The sequence below is a fragment of the Lepus europaeus genome, chromosome 8 (assembly GCF_033115175.1).
Source record: "Lepus europaeus isolate LE1 chromosome 8, mLepTim1.pri, whole genome shotgun sequence".
In the NCBI taxonomy this organism is placed as follows: Eukaryota; Metazoa; Chordata; class Mammalia; order Lagomorpha; family Leporidae; genus Lepus; species Lepus europaeus.
This window is the reverse complement of record NC_084834.1, coordinates 108,350,729-108,368,007: the sequence shown is the minus strand read 5'-3', so window position 1 is coordinate 108,368,007 and position 17,279 is coordinate 108,350,729. Positions and strand designations below refer to the sequence as shown.

General features: G+C 39.5%; 1 protein-coding gene across 1 annotated transcript in view; it reads left to right on the top strand.

The window, feature by feature from the left end:
* LOC133765141 (UDP-glucuronosyltransferase 2B14-like) overlaps positions 1 to 16,233 on the top strand; it is a 55,407-nt gene extending 39,174 nt beyond the window's left edge. Inside the window, exons 4-6 of the mRNA XM_062198766.1 lie at positions 10,465 to 10,633; positions 14,553 to 14,701; positions 16,091 to 16,233. Of these exons, the coding sequence (XP_062054750.1) occupies positions 10,465 to 10,633; positions 14,553 to 14,701; positions 16,091 to 16,117 (345 nt within the window). The 3' untranslated portion in view covers positions 16,118 to 16,233. The remainder of the gene's footprint in view (positions 1 to 10,464; positions 10,634 to 14,552; positions 14,702 to 16,090) is intronic.
* The last annotated feature ends 1,046 nt before the right edge of the window (positions 16,234 to 17,279 follow it).

Here is a 17,279-nt window from a genome sequence, read left to right as displayed (position 1 = left end):
GCAAATTAAACTAAAAGTAACTAAGTCTGTGCACAGCAGACAGCTAAAAAATAATTTACTGTCACAAATTGGTGTACTCAACAAAATCTACAAGTATACAAAGCAATGCCTTTCTTTAAAAGGAAAACTAAAGTTACATGTGTAACCTGTGATATTCCTGGCTGGAAAGACCCTCAGTTCGCCTCTTTGGCAAAGAAATGGGCTCTCTGCTCAGGATTAAGTAAAAATTAAAATGACAAGTTACGGAGTGCACAGCCTCCACAAGTTATTAAGGTTTTACAATCGGTAAAATAAAGGGATCCTATCACCAATCAATAAAATACACCTAATCCAATACTGGTATGGGACATGGACTCATAAGGGATGGGTTTTTTATGTAACAAATATGCCTTCACATCGCTAGCCTCTGATAATTTCCGCAATTGCTCCCTGGACTGTGTGGCCCCGATGCTGACATCTGTATTTACAGCGGCGGATAGAGTGCGTCGGCAACATGCTTCGCCTAAAGACTGTAATGGCAACGTCATCCTAATAGGAGAGAACACTGCCCTGTCCATGGCTGTACCAGTAGTAAGTGTTCCTGGACTGGCCTTTGGAAGTAACCATGGACTGCAAAGGCTTACATGTTTAGTGACCAAAACTATTAATCTTACTGCTACTGGACTGTCCAATATAGCCGAAGAATTGGATCAAGTTCACTCAGGAGTACTTTTAAACCATGCAGCTAACAATTACTTAATGTTAAAAAATCATATAAGTTGTAAATCTGTAACAAAAAAAAATGTTGTTTTAACATTACTAACAATGTGCCATATATAGAGTCTGTCGTTAATAAACTTAAAAATAAAATACAACATATGTTTATTACTAACCCCCTAACATTTGGAGGGTTTCAATGGATTCATTGGTTATTAATACTGACTGGACCACTACTGCTTTTCCTACTTGGTATGGGATGTTTTCCGTGTGTTCTGCATTTTATGCTGACTTCACTACAGTCTATATAAACTGACATTCATCATTATTTGTAATCACAAATAATTAATATTTGGCTGTATGTTTCATCTCTCACCTAATGTTGGGCTGAAATGGTACTCAGAGACAGGTAAGACGCTCAGAATCCTGTACCAACCTAAGACAGGGCTCTAGTCCAAGCTGCCAGAGTTACCGATGACGGGTAAGGACAGAGATAACTGAGGGCAACCTAAGACAAAGGCCATTCTCAATTAAATAAAAAAGGGAAAAATGTAGACAGCCCATAAACAAGTCATAGACAAGTCAAGGTCAGTCTTGGCTTGTAAAATTCCAAAAAAAAAAAAAAAAAAAGTCACCTATTCCCATGCTCCAGAAAAATAATCAAACAAGAACACTCCGAGTGGCAGTAAATCAACATATCCATTCAAAAATCTTAGTACTAAACCAACGGGTCGACGTTCTCCAGAAAGAACTAAATCTTAGACGGGGATGTGGGGAACCCCCTGCTTGGTTCAATCTGTCGCGCTTTGCGCGCTTTGCGCTACTCCGTTTCCCTGGCATAACTATACTCATCTTGCTAATTTGTCTTTCTCTTTAGGTGCCACCTTGAACCATACCTGGGATAATAATTTCACTCGTTTGCTGCGTAAACTACGGCAAGAGATTTGGGTTCTTAACACAACTGGACACAGATACTTGGTCCCTATTCAAAGTCATCACTGCAAAACCCCCCTCCCCTGCAATACAGCAGGTGTTGCTTGGTTTCTTGGACCAATAGCCAAAAATGGGTAAGTGCCTTGAGGGATGGCATACAACCTAAGACAACGGAGGGCTAAAACTGCTCATACAAGTTGACCCTCTGACAAAGACGGGTAAGCTGCCACTCCGCTCAGGGGTGCCTAAGACAGGCGCTGGTCCTAAAGTAATAAAAGGGGGAGCTATGGGGAGCCGGCCCCCACAGCCTCTGTCTTCTGCCTGCCTGCCTAGCCCTGCCTGTAGACTGATGTGAAGTAAAACAACCAAACGATCCCACCGTTCCAATGTGCGCAGAGAGGCTATCAAAAGGACAGTACATACCCTGAAGGGCACTCTCTAAAACAGGGGGCTGCGGTATGTGATATGCCGTGGAAGCCTCAGTCTCTCTCTTCCTAACTGCCTCATTGACCGCTTGCTCCTACACTGTTCTTAGGGTGGACCGGTAGTCAACGACGGGTAAGCACTTGCAGGCTTCTCTAGCAACCCAAGACAGAGAACAGGACATGCTTCCTGTATCCTTGATGACTGGTAAGCAGAGTAAGCGCTGCAGGGCACCTAAGACAGGCAGGATTCCATGCCATTCAGCGTTTAACGCGAGGGACTTGTGGGGGATGGACCCTCCCCCGCAGCCCTCTGGACAGTGTAGACACCTGTTACCATAAACACCAGGCCATTCTTGCACAAACAAGAAGGGGGAGATGTCGGGGCTAGTGGCCGGACCGACATGAGATGCAGCAGGCTGAGGCTGTCCCTTATTTAATCCTGTTTCCTGTGCTTATTGTCCTGAAGGCTGAAGGCACAAGATTTTTCATCCCACATTCCTGCAGGCAGGATGTGACTTCTGATGACGTGTATGATGTTCTTTGCTCTATCAGCAGAGCTTGTACCCTGATCTTTGCTACCTTGTAAACTTGTTTTGTTCCTGTGCTATGCATGATTGTACACAATGAATGTTATCTGTATGGGGCCTGGGGTATATATCCTTGTGTTTCTTGGTGCTCACTGCTGGAGACTGAAGGGGTTCCCCAGGGAGACTGCCTCCAGTCCCTCATCGCTGGGCCCCCTACTTTGGCCTGGAACGCGATGAGGCAATAAACGTGGTGATGAATTGACTGAGTGCTGCGTGTCTCCATGTGGTTTGTCGGGTCGCCTCCGACAGAAAATATTTTATTGTATTCTATAAATAAGGAACTAACTTGATTTTGTAAAGAAAACATTTGATGAAAAGTATATTCTAGCATAAAAACAAATATATACACATCATTTGAACTAGAACTTGGCATCTCAGAATTTCTCATGTGAAATACTTGCATATGACCATAAAAGACACAAGAGGTTCTCTCCAGTGCTTAAATGGCTATAAGATAGTGTACACCTCTTTTTCCATTAAAATTATAGAAGGTACTTAACCATTACTAAGAAAAGGAGGATTAAATGGAGTATGCTTGAAGGATGTCCATGTCACATTGCTAAATTTTAAAAAGTTCCAGAAGAAAAACAAGGTTTTGGAAATAAAAATACTTATGTTTCTATAAACACAGAGTAAATGATCTGAAAGATTGCACAGAATTTCCTTTTATAGTATCATTAATATCCCCTCATTGTACTTCATTGCTAAACTATACAATAATGTTTTCAGGTACTTTGTAGCCTAAAATCACCTAGTTAAATAAATATATTCATTCACAGAAGCAAATTCCAAGATTTTGATATTATGTTAACAATTATTTAGTATCATTGAAAATATTGAATCATTTTAAAACCTATTAACAGCCGGTGCCACGGCTCACTAAGCTAATCCTCTGCCTGCGGCACCAGCACACGGGATTCTAGTCCCAGTCGGGGCGCCAGAGTCTGTCCCGGTTGCCTCTGTTCCAGGCCAGCTCTCTGCCATGGCCCGGGAGTGCAGTGGAGGATGGCCCAAGTACTTGGGCCCTGCACCCACATGGGAGACCAGGAGAAATACCTGGCTCCTGGCTTTGGATCAGCGCGGTGCACCTGCCGCAGTGCGCCAGCCACGGTGGCCATTGGAGGGTGAACCAACGGCAAAAAGGAAGACCTTTCTCTCTGTCTCTGTCTCACTATCCACTCTGCCTGTCAAAAAAAAAAAAAAAAAAGAAAAAGAAAAACAAAAAAAATCTATTAACATTATCTACATGATCTGTCAGAGTATATTTATGAAATCTATATTTTATTTAAAATGTCTGTGAATAAATCCATTGCATATATCAGTTGAAATTTCTACCATTGTAAAACTAAACACACAATTCCTGTGCTTTGTCAATATTTAATGATTAGTGATCTCTACTGGGCAGCTCAAGAGGTTGAATTTATGGTGATTTGGACACAACAAATACCTGTAATTTCACAATCTTCTCATTAACTCATGTCCCCGTCTCTTGAACTTAGGCAAACTTTATGCCTGTTGCAACCAGAAGAATGCAGTATAAATCATCCAACTTAACTTGAGAGGCTTTGTAAGAAAAGGAATATGTTCTTCTGCATTTCCCTCGGTGGTTTTGTGGCTGCCTCTGACTGTCTCTTTGTGTGTTTATCTGTCTTTCCTTCTCAGTTTCTCTGTGTCTTTGCATGCTCTTTTACTTTCTGTACTTCTCACTCATTTGGAACCACGTACCCGAACTAAAGCATCTAAGAAAAAGAGATTAGTAGTGGGGAAACTACATAGATGTGGTTAAAAAGACTGACAAGCATCCTGTTTTGATCAAGTTTTAATCAATTTTGTAACACTATGCCAAAGTTCGTTTAGGACCTTCTATGTGAAATTGTTTTAATAGGAAATCTCTGGTAAGTCAGGTTAACCACATCACCAATCCCCAATATCTCATTACCCTCACTATCTGATCACATTCCTCTTTCTCCACCACCTAATAGGTGGTCTGACTACCCAGTCTTCTGTCAGAATTATATTAGGTCAGTTTAGCCAGAATGACCCTGACACCTGATGTTTCCTCTTGGTAAGTTTCAATCCACTACTGTCTCACTGTTTTTCAGGTTTAAATTCTCACTTTCTCATTTGAACTTTGAGTAAGATTATGCGGTATTTGTCTTTCTTCTTTTTAAATAATTCTTTTTTTTTAGAATTATTTATTTATTTGAAAGACTTAGAGAGAGAGAGAGAATGGGCGGAGAGAGAGACAGAGAGATCTTTCATCCTCTGGTTCACTCCCCAAAAGACCACTGAAGGCTGAAGCCAGGAACCAGGAGCATCTTCCAGGTTTCACACATCAGGGTGATGGCCCAGGACTTGGGCCATCTTCCACAGCTTTCACAGGTGCATTAGCAGGGAGCTGGATCAGAAGTGGACAGGCACAAATAGAATGCCAGTGCTGCAGTCAGAGGCTTAAAGTTCTACGCCACATAGCTTGCTGCAGATTTTCTTTCTGATCCTGGCTGATTTTACCTAGTATAGTGCCCTCTAGGTTCATCCATGTTGTTATACATAAAATGATTTTCATCTGTATTTATTATTGAGTAGTATTTCATTAGGTATGCATATATTTTCTGTACTCATTCACTGCAGGTTGAACATTTAGTTGGATTCTGTTTCTTTTCTACTGTGAATAGTGCTGCACTAAAAAATGAAATGCAGATTTTTGACAGATTGGCTTCATTTCTTTTGTATATATCTCTAATATTGGGAGGTGCTGGTTCATGGGATACTCCACTTAGTTTCTTGACAGATGTTAAACAATTTTATGAGAATAATTTGAGCAACTTACATAAAATACATGTTTCTTTAAAAATGAATTCAGGGGAGAGGCAACAAGATGGCGGAATAGGCAGGAAGCACACTTAGTCCGGGGGGAGAGAAAGTTTAATATAAGTGGAGATACTGCAGGGTCAAGGAAGAGTAGGGGATGAAACAGCAGAGGAAACTCTTCCGGAACTAGTGATTCACAGTGCACCTGCGTGGAGAGCGTGGGAGCCCAAGTTCGGGACACCAGCGGCAGACTCAACGCACCAGCGCTGGAACGCGAGGTGAGCCGAACCTCCATAGCCCGAGATACCAGCGGGCAAGCGGAAAGAGGAGGCTAGAGGGAACGAGGCTTGAAACTCCGTGGGGAAAAGTTCACCAGGCTAACTAGAAGAGAGAGAGAAAAAAATAAAAAAAGTGACTGATACGGACACAAGTTTCTCTCTCTCCGCTCACCTCTCAAAGGCGAGCAAGACAGAGCAGGCGCCATTTTGGACATACGTCATAAGCAGGGCGACCTCAGGTCTGCACCAGCCCTGAGCCTAGCAGAAAAACCTGACTCTGGGGGGAGGGGTGAAATAACAGGAGATTAGCATCTAACTTGGCAACCTAGTGGGAGACTGCAGGAGAATTGGAGCCCACACTGAGGGCATCAGAGATTCCCTGTGTGGTCCTTGGGAAAGAGCTTCTAATCTCTGGCTCCTGTGGGTATATCATTTGCCTGCTAACTACCTCCAATTACATTCAGCTGTGCGGAATTACTTCCCTTTTAAATCAAAAAAAGAAAGAGAGATTTACCACACCTAACCTGGGAGTGTCATCCTTGACACACCCTCAACCCTGAGGAACCAAACACAGCTCTCAGTCCACACTCATCTCAAGCCTCTAAGGCTCCACTGAAAGCAGACAGTCCACTTAATATAGAGCCATAGTGTAACAAGAAAAAACACCACAGTGAAGAAACCAAATATCTCCAACATGCCAAACAACAAATGCAAAAACCAAGCTAACAAGAACAAGGAAGACACTATGACACCCCCAAATGAAAAAGACACCCCAATTCAAGACTATGAAGATGATGAGATCGAAGAAATGCAAGAAGCGGATCTCAAAAAATTGATAAGAACATTAAGAAGTTCTCAAAAACAAATTCTTGAACTACAGAAATCCTTCATGGACAAGATAGAAAATCTCTCTCGTGAAAGTGAAATATTAAGGAGGAATCAAAATGAAATGAAACAACTAGTGGAACAAGAAACTCTGATAGTGACTAGAAATCATAATGAAATGAAGAGTTCAATAGATCAAATGACAAACACATTAGAGAGCCTTAAAAACAGAATGGGCGAAGCAGAAGAGAGAATATCAGACTTAGAAGACAGAGAACAGGAAAGGAAACAGGCAAACCAAAGAAAAGAAGAAGAAATTAGAAATCTAAAAAATATTGTCGGGAATCTACAGGATACTATTAAAAAACCCAACATTCGGGTTCTAGGAGTTCCTGAAGGCATGGAGAGGGAGAAAGGATTAGAAGGCATTTTCAGTGAGATACTAGCAGAAAATTTCCCAGGTTTGGAGAAGGACAGAGGCATCTTAGTACAGGAAGCTTATAGAACCCCTAATAAACATGACCAAAAGAGATCCTCACCACGACATGTTGTAATCAAACTCACCACAGTGAAACAGAAAGAAAAGATCCTAAAAGGTGCAAGAGAGAAACGTCATATCACTCTTAGAGGATCTCCAATTAGACTCACAGCAGACTTCTCATCAGAAACCCTACAAGCTAGAAGGGAATGGCGAGACATAGCCCAGGTACTAAGAGAGAAAAACTGCCAGCCCAGAATACTATATCCTGCAAAGCTCTCATTTGTGAATGAAGGTGAAATTAAGACTTTTCATAGCAAACAGAAACTGAAAGAATTTGTTGCCACTCATCCTGCCCTGCAAAAGATGCTTAAAGATGTCTTACACACAGAAACACAGAAACATGGTCACCAGTATGAAAGAAGGTAAAGGAAGGAAACCTCACAGCAAAAGATCACAGGAAGCTCAATTTCTCTTTGACATAGAATTAAACTCTGATGCTCTGTTAAAGCAATGTGTTAAAGTAATCTATTATGTTCTCTTGATGTCTGTTAAATTCTAATTGTTCAAAAACAGCTGAATTTTTATTAAGAGCTAGGGGTTATTTAAATATGTGCTTTTTTCAAAAATTTGAATAATCACCTTGTAACAATGATCAAATTTGGTCTATGTTATGTCATGATTTTAAGAAATCTTATTTCAACCAGATATTTTGGAGACATGATAGTTATCTTAATGAGAAAGCCCCAGAGGCTTAAAGGGTTAAATACTTGTAAAATCCTACAGGTGCTTTCAAAAATACTGTGAAGTAAGCAAGTGCCTCTTGTTGGTTGATGAGTTTATAATTTTAAATTGTCAGCAAGCGATCTAGGACTTGCTCCCTCATTTCTCTATTCTAAGCCCAACTTGTTCTTTCATTTCTCTATTCTCTTCAAGGTAGGAAACTAACTCTATTATGAAGGAATCTGTAGGATGCACAATTTAATCTTTAGACCTTATAAAAGAGATGGCTAACATTTTTCTGCAATAGCATAGCCAAAATAAGAACTCAAATAATAATCTCATAGCTAGATTCACTTTGCCATCAGCGAAGTATACAGTAAGTAGAAAAAAACCTCCCTTTCAGACCAAAGGGAAAGAAAGTTTTAAAGTGAGAATATAATTTTCCTCATGGCCATTGTCTACCTTAGAAAAACTACTACAGAACATGCCTGTGACTATAGACTTGTAGTTCAGGCCACCGAAGATTAGAGATGGGAAACAGGCACTCCCTTGACTTGCATCCTCTGGTCTGCTTTAACACAAACCAGGAGGAAAAGAAAGCTAGGCATCAGAAGCAATGGGTGGCAGGCCTAGTAATGGCTGATCTGTACAGTGATCTGCCCTCAAGGAGACCCAACAGGCCAGTCCACTGCAGTGGCTTTCAATGTGGTAAGCCTGGGCTTCAGCAGAAGTCAGCTTGTGAAGAGCCCTGGCAGCTCTGCCAAGAGTTGGATCACTGGAAATGGACCTGCCCTGGAGTCGAAGGATGCCCAGGTCAGAGCCACAGATCTTATTGGCTCTAAGCTGAAAAGCCCTTCACTCAGCCCAACTTCCAAAGTGACCACTGCAGCTGAGGGTATGGTCAAGTAGGGTCAGCAACATTGCAGGCAGAACTGTAAATTTCTTGTTAGAGATGCCCCCTGCCTTTACCTGGCCAGCTCTCCTCCCAGGCCAGCCAAGTAATGAAAGTCAACAGAGTGCCTTCCCCTAGGAGGTTCACACCTCCCTTAGCATATACCCCATGTGAAGAGATAGATAGGTCTTGGCTTCTGAATTTACAAGGCCTAAAGCCCACCAGATTATTATCAAGCCCCTTCTATCAGGTTCTATTTGCCTCTCAATCAGAAAACTTAATTGTAGCTTAGACAGCACCTTTCTTAGCTCCTCTAATAATGACTCTGTCCTTTGTTCTAGGCCCTGTCTAGCGCACTTGGGCCTCATTCCTTTGTAATCATAACCTCTACCACCAATGGCTCTACTCCCAACATGTGTGTACTGATGGTCCTCTTCCCCACTTAATGCTGTATAATTGTTCAAACCTGGTAAATGCCACTCTTAGGATCATTGGTTACTATCCTCACTCTGTCTTTTATGACCTTGTCTAAATATGATCAGAGTCGGCAAACTTGGAAGGCTTCCATAGCCTTGGCAACTCATGACGACAGCCTAGGATGGTTACTGGCACCATAAACTAGAGTGTCAATTTGTTGGGTCAACAACAGGAGCCACTGTACACTTGCTCCTCATGTGGGATCTCTGTCCTTAATGTGCTGTACATTGTGATTTAATGCTATAACTAGTACTCAAACAGTATGTTTCACTTTGTGTTTCTATGTGGGTGCAAACTGTTGAAATCTTTATACTAAATTGATCTTCTGTATATAAAGAGAATTGAAAATGAATCTTGATGCAAATGGAAGGGGAGAGGGAGTGGGAGAGGGGAGGGTTGCGGGTGGGAGGGAAGTTATGGGGGGGGGAAGCCATTGTAATCCATAAGCTGTACACTGGAAATTTATATTCATTAAATAAAAGTTAAAAAAAAAATAAAAATGAATTCAGAAAACTGACAAAAAAGAAAAAATATTTTAATACTCTCTTATGTAAATTTAAGGAATTAACTTCATTTTTAAAAATCTTAAGATATAACTAAATGTATAAGTAGCTTGACTAATAACTTCTTTTTTTTTTTTTTTTTTTTTTTTGACAGGCAGAGTGGACAGTGAGAGAGAGACAGAGAGAAAGGTCTTCCTTTGCTGTTGGTTCACCCTCCAATAGCTGCCGCTACCCGTGCACCGCGCTGATCCAAAGCCAGGAGCCAGGTGCTTCCTCCTGGTCTCCCATGCGGGTGCAGGGCCCAAGCACTTGGGCCATCCTCCAATGCACTCCCGGGCCATGGCAGAGAGCTGGCCTGGAAGAGGGGCAACCGGGATAGAATCCGGCGCCCCTACCGGGACTAGAACCCGGGGTGCCGGCACCGCTAGGTGGAGGATTAGCCTGTTGAGCCGTGGCACCGCTGACTAATAACTTCTACTAAACTTTTTAAAATAAATTTAGTTCAATAACATATACAGTCAGAAAATAGAGCAGGACCAAATCTTTTCAACATATTTTAAGAGATAAACATAACTCTGATGCCTTAACCTACTAAAAAGAAAAAAAAAATAGAAGCATGGCACTTACAGGTTTAGATGTAAAACTCTTAACTGGGTATACAGCAAATCAAATCCAGAATTTAAAGAAAAAGGTAATAATCACTGTATGTTTCTCCTGTCACTCCTGTGTGTCTGCTCACCTGTTAGGATTTGTACTTTCCCTGGTTTTTGTGGTGGTGCTTACCCTTCTTTCACTGCTACTGTAGGGACTGTGCTCTGTGTTTCTTCTGTCACCAGGCTTGTGCTGATGAAGTTCCCCAGTGCTTGCTCATCACACGAGTGTCCATTTCGTCTTCATTGATGACGGTTGACTTTGCTGGACATAGTACTCGTGGCTGGATCTGTTTTTCTTTCGAGACTTTCACAATTTCATCAGATTCTCTCCTAGATTCTAAAGTTTCAGCTGGTAAGCCTTTAGTTTATCTAATGAAAATTCCCTTGTAAGTGACTTGCTGTTTTTATGTTACTGATTAAATAACTCTCCCTTTGTTTTGTTTTGTTTACTGGACTTCTGAAAGGAACTTCTTTGAACACATAATTAGGAGTCCTTGAGACTTCTTGGAACTGCTTGACACTATCTTTTTCAAGATTTGGATCCATGCAGTAATTATTCCATGAAATAAATTTTCTTTTAAAAGACAGGAATGTGGAAACACTACATTGGTTGAAGATAAAATGAAATAAAGTTAAACTTAATCTTGAAAATATCACATGTAGTTGGGTTCACCCATGTCAGGAACTACTATCTTAACATATTGTTATCTCAATTAATTCCATAGAATGAAAAGTTTGCTAAAGACAAGTAATCCAAATCTGTTAACTAAAAGTTTTTTTGTATTCTTGAAATATGTTCTTCAGCATTCTTAAGTGTTTGTTCAACTGTGATGCTTGGTTGTTAAGGCACATTAAATGCATTCTGAACTTATTGTACTTTGAGGGACCTTTGTTGATGAAAGTGAACCACAGATTTCTTTTGAGAAACCCCTAATTATTAATCAGATTGATAATCTTTTTATATTTACAAATTGCACTCATTTCTATGTTTTTTGACTGACTGGGGTAGAGCAATAAAAAGGTAAATTCGTTCTTTTAAAAACTAAAATGCCAAGTCATGATGACAGGAACTCAGAGTGACCGATAAATTAGTTCAAATAAGGTGAGTTAAATTGCTTAAAAATAATGAAAAATTCTAGGTAGGACAACATGAACTTTGTAATTGACTTAACTGATTATAAAGGGATGATGAAGGTTACAATGATCAGGATGGACTTAAACACAAGATTAACATACTTCAGTCTTTTTTTATTATTATTATTAGATAGGCAGAGTTAGACAGTGAGTCAGAGGACCAATCTAGTGAGCCATGCGCCGGCCCCCATACTTCAGTCTTAACAATAGAATGTAATTCTCTCAGGTGAAAACATGGAAGAAATAAAGGACGTTATCCTAACAAAGTAACTCAAGCACAGAAAGATACGGACCACATGATTTCATTCATACATGGAATCTAAATCTTTCCAACTTGGTGAAGCAGAGTAATGGAGATATGTTAGTCACATGTTTCAGCTGGAAAGGAAGAATAACATTTATGATTCTGTTGCACAGTATGGTACAAATAATTAATAGTCATATATAATCTAACTTGCCAAGAATATATTACAAATGTTCTCTCCTCAAAAAATAAGCAATAGGCATATTAATTTAATAAGCTACTGGAGGCCAGTGCTATGGTATAGCAGGTTGAGGCCCTGTCCTGAAGCACCATCCCATATAGGCACCAGTTCCAGTCCTGGCTGCTCCTTTTCAGATCTAGCTCTCTGCAAATATGCCAAAAAATCAGTGGAAGATGGCCCAAGTCCTTGGGCCCCTGCATCCATCTGGGAGATTTGGAAGAAACTCCTGGGTCCTGACTTCAGATCGGCTCAGCTCTGGCCCTTGCAGCCATTTAGGGACTGAACCAATGGATAGAAGCTCGCTCGCTCGCTCGCTCTCTCTCTTTCTCTCTCTCTCCCTTTTTCTGTAACTCTTTAAAATATGTAAAATAGGGGCCCAACGCCATGGCTCACATGGTTAATCCTCTGCCTGCAGCGCCAGCATCCCATATGGGCACTGGGTTTTAGACCTCGTTGCTCCTCTTCCAGTCCAGCTCTCTGCTGTAGCCTGGGAAGGCAGTGGAGGATGACCCAAGTGCTTGGGCCCCTGCACCCGCATGGGAGACCAGGCAGAAGCACCTGGCTCCTGGCTGTGGATCGGCGTAGCTCTGGCCGCAGCAGCCTTTTGGGGGGTGAACCAACAGAAGGAAGACCTTTCTCTGTCTTTCTCTCTCACTGTCTAACTATCTGTCAAATAAATTTTTAAAAATTAAATAAATTAAATAAATATTTAGAAAATGATTAAGCTATATTTCATCATTACACATAGTATGCAAATATCATGATACTTTAAATAATTTTTGTGAAAAAAAAATCACAATCCAAACAAAAGTAAATTTTAAAAATTCAAAGTACATTTATATTAAAAGAGCCACCTTCTCTAAATATTGCATTTTCCTTTGCTGCTTAGACATTATTTTATATTCATATTAGTATATTTATACATATACATTTAATCATATAAACAAAACCAAATATATTGATGATAAAAAAGTTTGAATTGATTCAAAATATTTTATCAAGTGCCTTGAACCATGCTATCCAAGAAATGAAGATCAGTTGTATAATTATTTTATCTCTGATTCTGTATCGGGGACATCTCAGATACAAATCACCTCACTTGTCACTGCTCATGGCACTACTCTAAACTCCTGCATAACTCTGGTGCTTTATATGTATTGGTCCTTGTCTCCAAGTTATGAAAATCAGTTAATCATAAAGACACTAGAAGCACTCACATAACCACAACAACTTCTAATTTGGCTTTTTCATCTGCCATCCTGGTCAATAAGCTCTGGTTATTCATATTATCCATTTGCTTAAATAAGTGCAAGTCATATTTTAACAGTTTATTACATTTCCCCTTGGATATAACCATAAAGAACTAAAGAAAGAGACAAGTGGAGAGGAAGCATTGCATTTCCCCAGGATGTCCAGGAGATGTGTCTCACTTCTGCTGCTGCTGCTGCTGCAGCTGAGTTGCTGCTTCAGCTCTGGGAGTTGTGGGAAGGTGCTGGTGTGGTCCATGGCCTACAGTCGCTGGATGAATATGAAGACAATCCTGGATGCACTTGTCCAGAAAGGTCATTCAGTAACTGTTCTGAGATCTTGTACTTCTATTTTATTTATTTATTTATTTTTTTAAAAATTTTGACAGGTAGAGTTAGACAGTGAGAGAGAAAAAGACAGAGAGAAAAGTCTTCCTTCTGTTGGTTCACCCCCCAAAAGGCCGCTGCGGCCGGAGCTATGCCGATCCACAGCCAGGAGCCAGGTGCTTCTCCCTGGTCTCCCATGCGGGTGCAGGGGACCATTTTGGGCCATCCTCCACTGCCTTCCCAGGCTACAGCAGAGAGCTGGACTGAAAGAGGAGCAACCCGGACAGAACCCAGCGCCCCAACCTGGAATAGAACCCGGGGTACCAGCACCGCAGGTGGAGGATTAGCCTAGTGAGCCACAGCACTGGCCATTCTGCTTCTATTTTAATTGATAGCAATGATGAATCAAGAATTAAATTTGAAACTTTAAACACTTCTTATACTAAAGGTCAAATAGAAACTTTATTCATGAACATGATTGATACAATAATAAATAATCTTTACTTAGTATATACTGAATTGATCTTCTGTATATAAAGATAATTGAAAAAGAAAAAAAAACCTGGTGTTAAATTGGAAATTGCAAAGAAAATTAATTAATTTTTAAAAAAATATCATGTAGGATCTCTGTCTTTAATGTGCTGTACACTGTGATTTAATGCTATAACTAGTACTCCAACAGTATTTTTCACTTGGTGTTGCTATGTGGGGGCAAACTGTTGAAATCTTTGCTTAATATATACTGAACTGATCTTCTGTATATAAAGAGAATTGAAAATGAATCTTGATGTGAATGGAAGGGGAGAAGGAGCGGGAAAGGGGAGGGTTGCGGGTGGGAGGGAAGTTATGGGGGGGAAGCCATTGTAATCCATAAGCTGTACTTTGGAAATTTATATTCATTAAATAAAAGTAAAAAAAAAATGATGTTTCAAGAGATGCATATTGGGAATATTCCCCATTAATGCAAAAATTATTCTTCGAATATTCTGATGTTTATGAAAATCTCTGCAAATACCTAGTTATGAACAAGAAATCATGACAAAGCTTCAGGATTCAAAGTTTGATGTTGTTCTTGCAGATCCATTTGTTCCCTGTGGTGAGCTGCTGGCTGAGCTACTGAATGGACCCCTTGTGTACAGTCTCCGCTTCACTCCTGGCTACACCTATGAGAAGTATAGTGGAGGACTTCTATTTCCTCCTTCCTATGTGCCTGTTATTATGTCAGATGTAAGTGGACAAATGACATTCATGGACAGGGTAAAAAACATGCTATGGATGCTTTATTTTGACTTTTGGTTCCAAATGTTAAATGTGAAGATGGGATCAGTTTTGCAGTGAAGTTCTAAGTAAGTCATGATTTTAGTTGCTGTTGTGACTTCTTAAATAACTATGATTTTGTAGATGATCTTTTATGAAAGGAATATCTGAGCAATTTTATTTTATAGGTAAAATAATGAAATGACAATACAAATTGTCAGGCTAACGAATGCTATGTTAAGGCTTACATTAAGGGTCAGATAGGAGTTATTGAGTCATCACTTGGGTGGAACATCCGAGGAAATCACACAGCTACTAGTGGGGATCTGAGAATTTATACAAAAATATGTCCACTTTATTATACTTTTCTCTGATATAAAAATCAGTGGACAGATTCTGTTGATGAATAAAGACTTGTAGAATGACTTGTTACACATTTTGAGGACAACTTATGTGACGCTGAGGAATTAATTTTTCATTTTGTAGGTCTGTTGCTTCATTTAAAATTAAAATACATTTTACATATTACCAAAAAGAGCCACTGACTATTCAGTGATGCAGAGATTTTTCCAAACAGAAACCATGTAAACTGAGGTGTGTAATTTTGCCACATTCCTTTCTTAATCCTCAGATTCATTTGTAAAAGGCCTTTTTGTGGAAATGTAGACATATATGTAATTAATCTGTTTTTTAAAATTAGTTTCTCTATGCTTGTAAAAAAAGATCCAAAATAAATGTGAACAAAAATCTGTTTTTCTCTAACTTAAAAATATCCCCAAGGGATATTTGCAAATATTTTATGTAAATTCCATTGCAAATTGATACTATTAAGCCACAAAAGTGAAGTATATACAGAAATAGGTAAAAAAATATGTTCAGTTAAACTAGCAACAACAGCAACAACAACAAATCAGCAAAAGCCCACTCCTCAGTTCATCTGGTAAATCAGAGATCAGGAATCAGCTTGGTAAACGTGGAAACTGGATGTAGCACCTGCTATGGAGAAACCCTGTTCTGATTACTGTAGAATTTCTTGACTCAGGAGCTCAAATAGTTGTTCTCAATTGAATCTAATACTTTGTAACTTTAGAAAGAAAATGATGCATGCTTAGTTATATGATGGCCTATTTTACTGACAAAAATTGTGCTTATACTGTCGATATTAGACACATCTTTGCATGTATCAAATATGTGATCAATGCATAGTATATTTACAAATATTATATATACTTAAAATTTGTTTTATCAATGCAAAGATGTTTTACACATCATTGACTGCATTGTTTCATTCAGTTACATGATATACATCATGTAACAATTTTCTCCTTACCCTGACTTTCTGATTTTTGTTTAATTCAGGACAACCGGTTACATCCTCTGAACTAGTGGGGAGAGCTGAAATATGTCTCATTCAAAGCTCTTGGGATTTGGAGTTTCCTCGCCCACTCCTGCCAAATGTTTATTTTGTTGGGGGGCTCCACTGCAAGCCTGCCCAACCTCTGCCCAAGGTAAACATGTTCCTGTGGCTTTCTTATTTGCTCAGCATCTTCAGTGGAGATGACTCCGAATTCTTCATTTAGAGCATCTGACTCACAGGGAGAGATACTGGAAGTGGCATTAAACACTCTGCCAGCCAGAATCTCATACAAGAGGACTTTACAAATAACTTAGAATATTTAAATTAAAATATAAGGCACATTTCCTTGAACTTTTTGAAATCTTTATGTATTTCAATGCCATCACATGTATACAGGTGTCATTATCATTATAGAACAACATAATATTTAGGACACCTTTAGAGTTGAGTCATTTTGATTAAGATATTTCTTATTCAACACACCAAAATATATTGGACATTAATCCAGTGTATATTTAAAAAGTGATTAGGACATAGGACAGTTAGGTGCTAGATATATACAGAAATCATATAGACAGTTTGTGATCTCCCCAACATTTTATATTCTCTTTGAAAACATAGACAATAAAAATGGTGGAAATGTTTTGTGAAAGGAAAAAATCAAACTGTTAAGAAATATCCAGGAGAGAAGAGATGATAGAAACTGTCCCACAGCCACTGATAATAACAGATATATGAATGATGTACATGAACAGACTAAGGATGAGGAGAGAATAAAACAGAGAAAGACAAGCAGGTAAAGCAGCAATACTAAGAATGCTGTAGAAGGAGAGGTTGAATAAAGAGGCTGATTTTACTAAGGAGGTCATGTGGTACCACCTAATGTGAAGGAGTGTAAAATACATCACAATGCTTTTGGTAGGGAATCAGAGACGAAGACTTGAATTACAGATATGGTCAGATTTCCTTTAATCAATATATTACTTAATTAATATTCAAAATGCATGCTTCAAGATGCAGATACTTGCATCTTGAAAATAAGGGGTAAGACTGGAAAGGATAGGAATTAAGGAGGTGATTGTAAGAGGTCAGGCTACTAATGGAGAACTAGAAAACAATATTCATAGAAAGTGGAGCAAGAGGGAAACCAGCAGGTGAGTTAATTCTGTCATGATTTGTAATAATACCTGC